We start from the raw sequence: 13,319 nt of genomic DNA on the forward strand, positions 1-13,319 counted from the left end.
TCTAGAATGACTGAATCAGTTCACAGCTCCACCAATGTATTAGTGTCCCAGTAGGAAACCAATTTTGTAGTAAAAATCTTTAAGCTTATTCCAGTTCATAGAGTTAAAATTTTTTGTAGAGTTCTGCAGTATATAGCTAAGCAAAAATTCTTTTTAAAAAAATCACCTACCATTCCTTGATTTTCCTGGTTCAGAATATATTTAATTTCCAAAAATATTTCCCCTCTCATTTGATTAGGCCTCTTAGAATGAGATGTCTTGATAACTAAAAACAATTTCAAATAAAGTGAAGAGATGCTTAGTTTACATTTTATATCAGTGTCTTTATCTTCATATCATATCTGAGGAAATTTTCTAAGGAGTCATTTTATTCCATGTTGTTATACTCCTAAAGTGATGGTATTGAGATACAATTCAGGATTCATTTGCAGTTCATTCTGCCATCTCAAAACAAATAAGTGAGAAGTTATTAACTGGATGTAAATTAAATTGTATACAATAACAGCAATAATGTGCAATGATCAACTATGAAAGACTTGGTTCTCCTCAGTGGTTCAGTAATTCAGAGCAATCCCATAGACTTTGGATAGAAAATGCCATCTGCATTCAGAAAAAAAGAACTAAGGAGACTGAATATAAATCAACACATGCTATGTTCACTTTACTGTTTTTTTTTTTTTTAAATCTCTTCCATGGTTTTTCCCTTTTGCTTTGATTTTTTTTCTCCCAATATGATTCATAAATCAATGTTTATTCAAGTTTATTTAAAATATTTATTAAATATTAATTTAGAAATAAACATTTATATTTAGAAATACTTAAATAAATATTTATAAATAATTTATAAAATATTAAATTTATTAAAATTTATTTTAAAATAAAATAATTAGAAAATTTTTTAAAATTCAAACAAAAAATGGACATAACTTTTATGATTTTCAAAAGATTTTAGTTTTTTATTATGAAGGTGAAGATAAATATGTGATTCTACTTAGTGAAGTCTCTAGTTCACAAAATTATAATACCTCCCATTTAGAATAGGACCTTATGGTTTACAAAATGTTCTCTTAATGTCTGTAAGGTTAGTGATGTAAATACTATTTTACTATAAATAAAAAGGTTCATAGGGGTTTAAATGCCTTCTTGATGGTAGTCACATTTTAAAGGAATCCAACCTAACCTAATTCCAAATCTACAAGGTACCACACTACCTGTTGAGAGCATTGGAAAAAGATATATTTCTCCCACTATAGTCACCATGGGTATTTTCATTATTTTTTAGGAAGGAAATGTGTAATTTTTTTTCTGCCTCTTCGATGAGTTTCTGTTATAGTTACCAGCAAAATTAGTGTTCCTTTAAAGGGCAGGCAAAAGCTATTCAGGAAGTAAAATAACCTTATTTACCTCAAGTAAATGAAAGCACTTACAGTGATTTCTAAACTAGGTAGAACAGCACATTCTCTTGAAGGATTTTTAGGTCCTTCCAACTCTAATATTCTGTGAGGTTACAATAAAAATGAAGGGTTCAGTTTCTTTTACATATTCATTTATTGATTCTTATTGGCCTAGGTCAAGAGAAAAGCGTTAATCTGAATTCATGTCTTCTAAGTAAATTTCTGGAGCTCTGTGTTCTGAATTCCATTAAAGGTAACAAGGTCTTACTTCAAGCGAGCTGATCCATTCTATGATGAACAAGAGAACCATAGTCTTATTGGTGTGGCCAATGTTTTCCTTAGCTCTCTTTTTTATGATGTGAAGTTACAATATGCTGTGCCAATCATCAACCAAAAAGGAGAGGTGAGTTGATTTTCTTATGTTTTATTAATGGACTTGTTTTTCTTTAATGAAATTTCTAGTGATAACATTTGCTTTTTTTTTTTTTTTTTTTTACATTGCCTGAATTGTCCCTTATATATTCCTTCTCATTTCACTTCCAAGAGAGCCACTCTCATTCTCTCTGTCTCTCTTACAACATTTGTGTGTGTGTGTAATTTATATATATATATTGTTTTAAGAAAAAGAGGAAGAAAATAAACAATTGGCAAAACCAATCAATATATCAGAAAAAAAAACTGAAATCGTATGCAGAGGCCATACCTGTGAACCTCCTACCAATACAAAGGATAGGGTTAGAAAGGGTATGTGTATTTTTTGAGGCCAGAATTGTTTTTGTTACTTTTCAGCATTCATTTTCAATTGTTATTTTCATTTATATTATTGTTGTCATTGTATGTAGCATGTTTTTTCAGTTACAAAATGAGGAAATAAAAAACAATTCAAATAACTGGAGGACTATTCAGTTCTCATGGCTCTATCATATCAGTATATTAAAAGTGACAGTACTGCCAACATTGTTACTATGATCACTCTTAACTGGCAAGTCAAATTGAGGAAATAGGTAGTTTTATTGGTAAAAATGATGCTGAAAGGTACTGTTTCCGTGCCTTATCACTGGGGGAGGTGATCCCATGCTCTGAACTTTTCTAGTAGTAGAATGGGTTTTCTATCAGGTCTTGTCAAGGGAATACTGGGAGTGCAGGCCTGGCCACGTTCTTGGGATATGCCAGCTATCAGGGGGCTAAGTTAACTAAGTTGGGGAGCCTCATCACCAGATTGGCTACAAAGGGGATACGTTTAGCAACATATGAAGACCATCTCTCTGCTCGGTTATAAATGGATGAGTTGTGATCTGTTTTCATATTACTGAACCTTGAAGGATTGATGATGGGCAGCCACTGGTACTTGGCAAACATTGCATACCTTGGATAATCATGGCTGCTTTGTAAGGAATCTTGGAGACTTGTTTGGAGGCACAGTGGGGGCCAAGAGCAATAGCCGCAGCCTCATTCTTTGCCCCAATCAGTAGGGATCTAAAGCTGATAGTTGATCTGTAGGAGGGAAAAGGAAGGGAAGCATTGCTCTTCTGTTCTTTCTCACCTCTTTAGGTAGCAGGTCGGCTACATGTGGAAGTGGTGCAGATCAGTGGTGCTATTGGAGAGCGAATTGCTGGGGGGGATGACGGTGTGGAGTTTTCATTTGATAAGGACACACAGGATCACAAACTAGTCTGCATGGTAAGTGCTCACTTTATTCTAGGGTAAGTTTCTTACTTTAAACTCTGGGTTGGTATCAGAGGAACTTTTAAAAAAGTATTATGGTTTGTTGTGGGATGTTGGAATGGGAGAAGATGAAAATGTTTGGGTTTTTAGGATGGTAAATTTTTTGAGAACTGTCTCAAAAAAAATTAATAATTTTAGGGACATTCTTTAATCATGTATTGATTCAGGGTATCAATTTAGGGTATCGATTGACCTAAATTTTTTCTATTAAAATTTGTTTTGATATACGTACCTCTATAGATTGGAATTTTTCCTACTGCTTCTCTGAGTAAACGAAAATGGTTGAGAATCAAGCCAGTCCTGCTCCTTGTGTGCTTGGTCCAGCCTGTGTTCTCACTGTGGTTTGTAAATGCAGTACTTCTTCCTTTTTGCATCCTGGTTCTCATATTGTTCTTTCTTAGAAGAAGAAGGAGAGCAGAATAAATGGCTACCTGTGTTACTGGATTTAAGGTGCACCACTCAGGATCTGCAGGCTCCTAACATATTTCACCGATGCTCTAGATTCCAGAACTAGGGCTTCATGAACCCTTTGTGACTTAAAAGATTTTTTTTTTTGTATCCTCTATTTTAAAATAGATATGATCTTGAAAAGATATGATACCTTAAACTGTCAGATAAAGGCAACTTTGACAGATAATGGGGAGTTTGGATAATGGATTATGGCCAGCAGTGAGAAGTGGAAGTTTTGCATGGGCGCATGCCTATGGTGGTAATAGGATTCAGAACCGAAAGGGATGCTAGACAACATTTAGGGTAACCATCTCATTTTACAAATGTACAAACTGAGGACAAGAGAGGGTAAGTTACTTTTTGCTTAAGGCCATTTAGAAACAAATCTAGTATTTGAACCCATCTTTTCTGATTCCAATCTCTATATTTAGACTACTTTACCCTTATTATTCAGTAATGGTATGTTAAACTTAATTTCATCGCCTTTTGGTCTCCATTGTGGCGGGAGAAGCTAATGCTACTAGTAGCTAAGGTTCACTGCCTTGCAAGGCAATTTATTATTTAGTTATTTCAGTTATGTCTGACTTTTTGTGACCCTATATGGGATTTTCTTGGCAAGAGTGGTTCACCATTTCCTTCTTCAACTCATTTTACAGAGGAGGAAACTGAGACAAAGAGGACTAAGTGACTTGCCCAGAGTCACACATCTAGTGTCTGAGGCCATATTTGAATTCAGGAAGATGAATCTTCCTGACTCCCAGCCCAATGCTCTGTCCACTGTGCCATCTAGCTATTCTTTGGGGCAACCTAAGATTGAGTAATAAAAGAAAATTGCCCAAGTTTTAGAAAATTAAATCTGCTGATAGGAGATCACGTGACTCTAAGGATATTGGCAGAGCCAGAACTCAGGGTTTGTGCAGGGTTGGCAGTTTTAGTTGGATACAACGGAAAGGTGAGAGGGGGAAGACAGGCCTGCTTTAGGAACTGCTTCATTATTTCCAGAGACTCTCAGCCAGCCAGGTTTCTCCTAGTAGATGTGAAGAACAAGGGCCCTTCCTGGAGAGCAGGGCATCCTGGGCCCTCAGAGTTAGGTTGGACAGCTCCTCCTTTCCTAAGTTCTCAGTCCGCTTGAGCTGGCTGGCAAGAGAAGCAGGAGAAATGGACACTTTGTGATAAACTCCTTGATCTGGGACCTTGCTTGTTCCCTGAAATTTTGTCTTCAATCTTACCTGATGTTAGAAACTTAGGAGTTAGGCTGGAGGGCCCAACATAAAAATCAAAACAGTGGAACAGAAGCACACAGTAAAATAAAGGACTGTCATTCCAAGGTAGTTACTAAATTCATATAAAAACAATCCCTACCCCCTTCAAAAAAAAAAAAAAAGCTTTTTAGGCATATCAGTTCATAACTAGTTTTTCACAAGGAGTTAAGCTAGTATAATGAGGTGACTATTAAATAGAGAGAAAAAATGGTACCCTGAAAAGAATTGTGGACTTGGATTTGGAGGAATCTGGGTTTAAATTAAATTAAATTAAATCTGGGTTATATTAGTTATTATGTATGAGTGGAACGATAGCCTCTATAGAAGTACCCTTGTAGCATTCTCTGGACCACTGTGTTTCTTGCCCTTGATATGTTTATGGGACTTGTCCCAAGGGCAGATATGACTCTTATTCTGTGTATATATGTCACAGGCAATCAATAAATAATTATTGAATAAATGGAGAGGAGTTAGTTAATTTAAAAAAAGGAAACATATTTTTCTTTTTTTTTTCTCCTTCCACCCTTGTACTCTGGTGATAAATGCTTAAATATTCCTGGTATGAATTAGCATTGCATAGAATATTATAGAAAAATCCAGTTTAACTCACAGAATGAAAATAAACCCAAAGGTATTATTAATTGCATTTTGAGAAATACCATCTTTACCACTGAACTATTGAATTAGATCCTGTATAAATGGAATACAAATATATATAAAGGATAAAAGAGGAATATTGTGGATGTCATAGGATATTGATCTTATTTCAAAATGTGCAATTAAAAAAATTAGAGATCTTATTGAATTCTTAACTTCTCACTTATAAGCAGGGCCTAACAGAAAGTTCTATGCTATCATGACACCTTCTGGTAACTTTTATAACTGCATCTAAGGATTTAAGGATAAAATATTTTCAAAGTATTCCTGTTTTTGCAAGTTGAATATTATCTTATAAAGTTAAATAGAAGGGAATTTTTTCTTATAGATATCATTTTTAAAAATTTGAGATATCTTTCCATAGAAAGGTTTTGTCCACACTGTATTACAAGTCTATAAACAATTAATAGGAAAATGATAATTTTCCTCCCATAGTTAGCATTTGTTTAAAGAATGAATAAATATAACATTGGAATAGCTTAAGTACACAATACAGTAAGAAAGTAATATTGTGTTTGATAAACACAAAGTTCCAGATCTTTGGGATAAGAATTCAATATTTGATATAAATTGCTAGGAAAACTGGAAAGCAGTTCCCATCATGAATCCATTGGATGTCTATAGACCCCTCATTTAGAACCTCTACTTTCCTGAATCCCTCTTGTGGTTATGGAGGTGGGAGTTGGGTTGATGGTGGAGAGAAAACAGTTTTTCCTGAGTCAGCCCAATCTTACTTTTTGATAGTTTCATTTGTTAGAAATTTCTTTCTTAATACTGACTGACATTGACCTCTCTGCAACTTTTAATTAACCCTATTAAGTCTATCCTCTGTATGAAAGTGAAACATTTGTCTTTCACATGCAAGTTCTTCTAATATAAGAAAGCAGTTCTGCTCTTGCTGATTTCTTATCTTCTCCAGGTTAGATATCCCAAGTTCTTTCCACTAATCATTTTATATTTTAAAGCATAATGCATAGTGTGGCATTTTTACTTTTTCAAAGAAAATTCATTTTCCTTCTTCTTTCTACTTTTATCTTCACAAAAATCTTGAGGCATAGGTACTTAATTTTGACACAAATATTCACAAGTTAAATTATTTAGTTTAGGATTTCCTCACTCATCTTTCTCTGCTTTTACCATTATATCACAGTGCTATACAACTTGAATAGAGGAAAACTTCTAATACTTACCTTCTATATATATATTTTTTTAATGCTTTTTGCCTTGACTTTATTGATTTTGAAAAATTCCTTTTTTCCAACAGGTTAAAATACTTCAAGCTACCGGTTTGCCACAACATCTCTCCAATTTTGTGTTCTGTAAATACAGCTTTTGGGATCAGCAGGAACCAATTACTGTTGCACCTGAAGTAGATACCTCCTCTTCTCCTATCAGCAAAGAGCCTCAGTGCATGGTTGTTTTCGATCACTGCAATGTAATTTCTTTTTCAAATTTCGCTTGATTTGAAGACTAATAGAAATGTGTTTACTCTCTCGCTTTCTCTCTTACCCTTCCTCTCTCTTTTTGTCTCTCTCTCATAATAATTTTATGAACTTGATTTCTTAGAAATAATGACATTGTACATGGCAACAAGATTATACGAAGATCAATTCTGATGGACATGGCTCTTTTCAACACTGAGATAGTTGAGGCCACATACATTGGATTATTTCCCATTTAGGGGAGGAAGTGGGGGAAGGGGGAGAAAACTTGGAAGCCAAGGTTTTGCAAGGGTGAATGTTAAAAAATTATCCATGCATGTGTTTTTAAAATAAAAAGTTTTAATAGCACAAAATAAATAAATAATAATGATGCCAGCATGTTAAAAGACCTCTCAAAAGAGAAATCGCATCACTTTCTTTTTTCACCCATTTTGCATTTAATACACTTTATTATTAAGACATTTTTACTTTAAGTACTTCATGCTAGAAGTTTTCAAAGTATGGTCTAGGGATCCTTGCGAGTTTCCAAGATCTTTTGAATAGTTCCACAAAGTCAAAGCTATTTTCATAATAATACTAATAAGCTATCTTAATTCATATGTATCAATAAATATAAGCTACATATAAAAAAACTTTTAGGGAAATTCCTTATTCAGTAATTTTTATGAATGGTAAGGGGTCCTAAGACTAATGAGTTTAAGAATTGCTCTTTTACAGCTTATCTTAAAGAGACACCACAGCACAGCCAATAGAATGTTAGTCCTAGTGTTCAGGTCCCATCTCTGACATCCATTACTCTAGTACATTTCCCCTCTGAGCCAAAGGCAGCTTTTTAAAATTTATTATGTGATGGTGAGTTCTGATGAGCATTAGTGATTGATTCCCATTGATGAGATCATTTGCTCCTTGATATATTGATGGGACATCTTGGGTAAAACTTATTTCTTCTGTTTTGTGTTCAGTGCTAAAAGTGAGGGTTCAGAAGTTTTCTGTGATTTTGGTGATTTTATCCATTGCTTCCAACATTATTATTCCTGATCACTAGAAAAACTCATATTCAGAGTCTTTTGATTTATTCTTGTCATATTTGGTCCTTATAATTATAGTTGTTTTCTTATGCCATTTCAAAAGAGTAGGTATATATAAAATGAATATTAGACATCTTTCAAGTCTGTTAAGCATTCAGATTTTGTGATTGAAAAAGTATAGTGTGAATATGTATATATAATGTTTGTATATTTTTTTTAATGTCAAGAATTTGAGACCATTTGGGAAGGGCTTTTGACTGCCTAATTTTGCTACTATGGTGATTCAACACATAATATCTTTTTTTAATTATACTTCATACCAAAGAATGCTTTATGGATTAAGCATGAACAATAATAGGAATTTTTTTGGAGGAAACAAAGCTGCTTTATTATTAATCAACCTTTTTTCTTCTATGTAGGAGTTTTCGATCAACATCTCTGAAGATTTTATTGAATATCTTTCTGAAGGGGCTTTGGCAATTGAAGTATATGGCCATAAGATGACAGACCCTCGAAAAAACCCAGCTCTTTGGGATTTGGGTATTATTCAAGCCAAAACACGGAGTCTTCGGGATAGGTGATTTTCAGATGTCTGATTCCTTTAAACAACAGCTCAAAACATTTAAATTTCACTACTCAGAGCCAGTACTGCTGTTTCTGATGAATATTATTCAGTAAAGAATATCACTGTTGCCCATCATTTGAAATATAACTAGTACTAAAACAGTGTAATTAAGATGCTGTAGAAAGATGATGGCACATTCAGGAAAATTGAATCCATTTTAGTCATGATTAGGATCCTCTCCAGAAAATTAATCTTCCTAAAGGAAATATGCTTTAAAGAACAATTGCAAGAAAAGTTGAGTGAGCAGGTGTTTCAAATGGAGTGGTTAATGGTTTAAGGTTGGCTTGGGAACTTATTGGGAATTGTTTTGTAATTAACAACCTCTTAAGAGAGCACTGCAGCTTCTGCAATTGGTTTCCTGTTAGCTAATTGAGCTTTATTTGGAAACTTCTTACTCTCATGTATATAAGCAACTTGTGTGAAGGGAGTTGGATTTGATTGTTGATCAAAACTCTTTCCTAATTATATGAAGGTATCCAAAGAAATTTATGCTTATGTATATTTCATTATGGTTAAGGAAGTTTAGTTCTGAGCAACAAATTTTGTTTGGGAATTTAAGGAAGTGTATTTTTAAAAGAATAAACTAGAAGTTTATTCTTCTATATGAATTTGTTTCTCTCAATTCAATTTTCAATTCAACAGACAATTATTACTAAGTCCCAATCATGTGCAAGACAGGTCCTGAGAATACAAAAATAAAACCCCAAGATTTCTTGACCTCATCGGATTTCTCTTCTCCTAGGGATGTAACATGCCCACAAGTAACCAAAAAGTAATTTTAAGAGGTACAGAATGCAAATAACTAGCTTTATCAAGAAAGTCGTACAGAAGGGTGGCATGTGAGATAGGTTTTTAAGGCAGCTAGAGATTATATGAGATGGAAATGTATTTGAAACATGGACCACAAGGATGGTAGGTGGAGTGTTGGATGGGATAATCAATAGGGTAGTTTGCTCAATACAGAGATCTTGTGAAGGGAATAATATGAGATAAAAATGGAAAGGTAGGTGAGAATAAAATTGTAGAGAACTTTAAATGCCAGAATGAAAATTTTGTGTTTCATCCTAGAGACAATAAGGAGCCAATCATTTTTTTTCATTCTGGGGAGCACCTTGTCTGATCTGTGTTTTAAGAGTATCATTTTGATAGTGGTGTAGAAGATAGATTGAAAAAGGGAAAGACTAGAGGCAAGAATATCTATTGAGAGGCTAGTATTGCAGCAGTCCAAGAGAGCAGTTATGATGTGAACTAAGTAGACAGTTCACTGTGAGAAAAGGTATTGAAAGGGAGAAATGTTGATACTCAGTTGCTTGCAGGAATTAATGTGAAGGAAGAAACCAAGGCTGAGTTTGAAGTTGTTCACTTAATGACTTTGATCAAATCATTTAGCCACACAGGGCTTTTAGTTGATTTAGTTTGTCAATCCTAATCTTATGTCCACTCTCAGATAACACTGTGCTAAATTGTATGTCTTGTGTAATAGTAATATTTTGTAAATTCTCATGCTTAAGTTTAGATTGCATCTATATAACTTTGTTTCAGAGAATCATTATTTTTGATAATGTGCATATTGTGTGGATAATTGTAGATTTTTCTTTCAGATATTAGCAATAAAATTTGTCCTTCTGCTTAAAACATTTAAAATGGAAAAAACAATTTTAAAGCTCCTAAATGTTATGTTCATTCCTAGGTGGAGTGAAGTCACCAGAAAAGTAGAATTTTGGGTTCAGATTTTGGAACAGAACGAAAATGGGGAATACGGTCCAGTGGAAGTGATTCCTGCAAAGGATGTGCAGACAGGAGGTATTTTCCAGCTACGTCAGGTAAGGAAATTGGAACCAGAAAAAGAGAAATAGTAATATTGCCTTCTTTGCCAAAATAAAATTCTCTTTCAGATTTGTTATTTAGATGAAAAATTTGGCAAAGAAAGTCAGCAAATCAATAAACATGTATTAACCTCCTGTTATGTACAAAACACTGTGCTAAGTATTAGGGATTAACCTTGTCCCCCTTCCCCCCCCCTCAAAAAAAAAAAAAAAAAGGCATAAGAGAGTCCCTCCCCTCAAGGATAGCTCAATATCTCTGTAGTTGATATCAGTTCTCTTTCATTGTGTTTTCTATAATAGTCATAAGAACTTCTCTTTGCCACATTTTGTGAAAAATTATGTTATTTACTGAAAAGGTATAATAAGAAATAAAATATATTCCTTGCCTTCAGGGAGATTGCAACATAATTATCAGGAGTAAATAACTAAGAAATAGAGTATCAACAGGGGCAACATATTATAATGGAAAAATAACTGGGAAAAATTAGTTTGTAGTACATTGCCATGTTGGGGAGGGAAGTTACTAGGTGCTATTAAAGGCAATATGCATATAAGTTAGGAAATAAGCTGTCATGTATGCATTAGTGAGATTTTTTATTAGAATATTTTATTGTCTTCTGGTAACCACATTGAGAAATTAGATCAAGTCTGGAGAAGTAGAGATGAAAATGATTCAATAAATGGAAAATACATCTTAAGAAAAAAGATGAAAGGGAAGAAAAGAGCACCTCAGTGGATATAAATGGCTTATGTGAGGAAAGATGCTGAGGGAGTTATTTTTTTGTGTGCCCTCAGAAGCCTAAATAGGAGATAATGGGCTTTAATTGAAGTAAAAGATGTTTGAATTAGACATAAAGTAGAATTTGAATCCTATGAGAGACCCTAGAATCTTAGAACAGTGAGAAATCTAGTTAAACTCTCTTATTTTATTAATAAATGAATTTAGGCCTGGGAAGGCTAAAGAATTAAAGATCTTCAGGAAGAGAGGCCTTAGCTGTCTGTATTAGACGCATTAGATGTAGATCCCTTAAAGGCAGGTGTTAGAATGAATGATCTCTGTGCCTAAAAGTCACTTGTTGATTTTATAGTTAGTTCTGAAATAAGTGATGAAAGAACATATATCATAAGTGAGCAGAGAAGAGCAGAGAAACTTAAAACTTTCAGAAGGAAGTGAGGGGTTTTTTTTTCCTTTTTTTGATATTTCATTTAGGAGAAATGGCATGAATAAAATCAGAGAATAAAAGCTCCACTGTGGGTGCAGTGGAGCAAATGGGAAGAATTGGAAATTAACAGAAGAATTAACAGAACAAGATTAGAGATTAGTTAGAGAGTAAGGGTCACTTTGGAAGGTATCGAAAGCTAGGTGAAAGGTCTTGGAAAAGTTGAATTTGATACAATAGAAAACAGCAAATACATTTTAGTTTTTTTATTTGGGGGAGTGATAAAAACTTTGTTTAAAAGAATTTTTCTGGTAACCACATAGAATTGGTTGGATCAGAAAAAAATGGGAGGCAGTAGCTTCAGTTTGGTTATTAGAATGTTAGCCATGAGAAATACCTTGAAATACAACTTCCTTGCCGATTGTTGTGCTTTTCTGTGTTAGACAAATTAATTAAATGAAACAGACCCTACTTGAAAAGGAACTTACATCCTTACGAGGGGGACAAATATATGTGTAAGTTTATACAGAATCATTTTAAAAAATACAAATATGATAAGGTATTTAGCTACAAAATTCTTTAGTAGGGAGAGTACTTGGAAGGGTAGAAAGAACAAGAAAGTGGTCTTAAGTCAAAAAGAATCTAGGGGCTGCCCTGAGTCTGTGGCCCAGAGGAAGGGATCATGCATGACAGAGGATAGGGCACAGCCTGGCCAGAAACATCATCTCAGGTGGAATATTGTTGGTGAGTATAAGGAAACCATTTCAAGGAGGGAGCCAGAAAGAAGTTGGGGCAAGGTCATGAAGGGCTTTAAAAACAGAACAGTTTAGATTTAGAAGTTTAGAGGTAGACAGTTATTTAGTAGAATTCACATCACATTTATGGCACTTAGTAGCTAATTTGGCTTTTGCTTAAATGTTGTTTGAGGGCTTTTAAATTGAGAATTTTTTTCTTTTTGGTAAATGCAATTTTGTCCAGTTTGGCAATTGAATTTTTAAGTTCCTTATATAGAATTATTTATTAGTGTCTAAAGTCTATCATTGTGTGTGCTATGTAGGGAATAAAATTAACATAGCCTCACATTTTTTAGTTATAATGTTGTTTAATCTCTAGGGGTAGGTCAGGTTTTTTTGTTTGGTCGAACGTTCCCCTTGACCTTATCTTTCTCCCCCAAAACCCCAATGATAAATTACCATTATAGTTCTTTGAATATGAACTAATCTATGTGAGGCCATTATCAAATTTTATTTTCTTAGAGAACATTTGATATAATATGCATGGATAAATATTAAATCAAGAGTCATCTGTATCCCATCTGTCCAAATCAAGCTTAGTAGGATCAATCAGTGCCCAACTTGATTTTCATGATAAGACAAAGCCTTAGGCAACTGAAGATGTTGGAGAGAGAGGAAGACAGCTTACTTGAAACTGTATGTAGATTCATATGTTTTCTTCTCATTTCTATTTTTAGGGTTCTAAAATTATAAACTAATTTTGAAGAGAGTATAATTTGGAATGTTTTAAGATTCTGTTTCTTGGAAAATGTGCACAAATCTCACTGTATTAGCCTTGTGTACTAAAAACTTACTCCTGAAGTGAGTTTTCCTTATTATTCCTGATTATTCTTGTTATACCCTCATTTTTTAATTATTTTGTTTTTATATTTTGAAATGTTTAGTGATCCCAAGCCAGCAGTCTTCTGAACTTCTACCTGTAGAGGTCTCCCCTACCAAGTCTTTTGATGATTTTA

At 33.9% G+C, this 13,319-nt stretch overlaps 1 protein-coding gene across 1 annotated transcript in view; it reads left to right on the top strand.

Annotated features, from left to right (window-relative positions):
• Positions 1-13,319, top strand: part of KIF13B (kinesin family member 13B) — a 249,415-nt gene that overhangs the window by 160,513 nt on the left and 75,583 nt on the right. Inside the window, exons 20-24 of the mRNA XM_051975736.1 lie at positions 1,648-1,797; positions 2,946-3,074; positions 6,753-6,923; positions 8,378-8,535; positions 10,274-10,406. Coding sequence (XP_051831696.1) covers positions 1,648-1,797; positions 2,946-3,074; positions 6,753-6,923; positions 8,378-8,535; positions 10,274-10,406 — 741 coding nt within the window. The remainder of the gene's footprint in view (positions 1-1,647; positions 1,798-2,945; positions 3,075-6,752; positions 6,924-8,377; positions 8,536-10,273; positions 10,407-13,319) is intronic.

Source organism: Antechinus flavipes, chromosome 2, assembly GCF_016432865.1.
Source record: "Antechinus flavipes isolate AdamAnt ecotype Samford, QLD, Australia chromosome 2, AdamAnt_v2, whole genome shotgun sequence".
Lineage (NCBI taxonomy): Eukaryota > Metazoa > Chordata > Mammalia > Dasyuromorphia > Dasyuridae > Antechinus > Antechinus flavipes.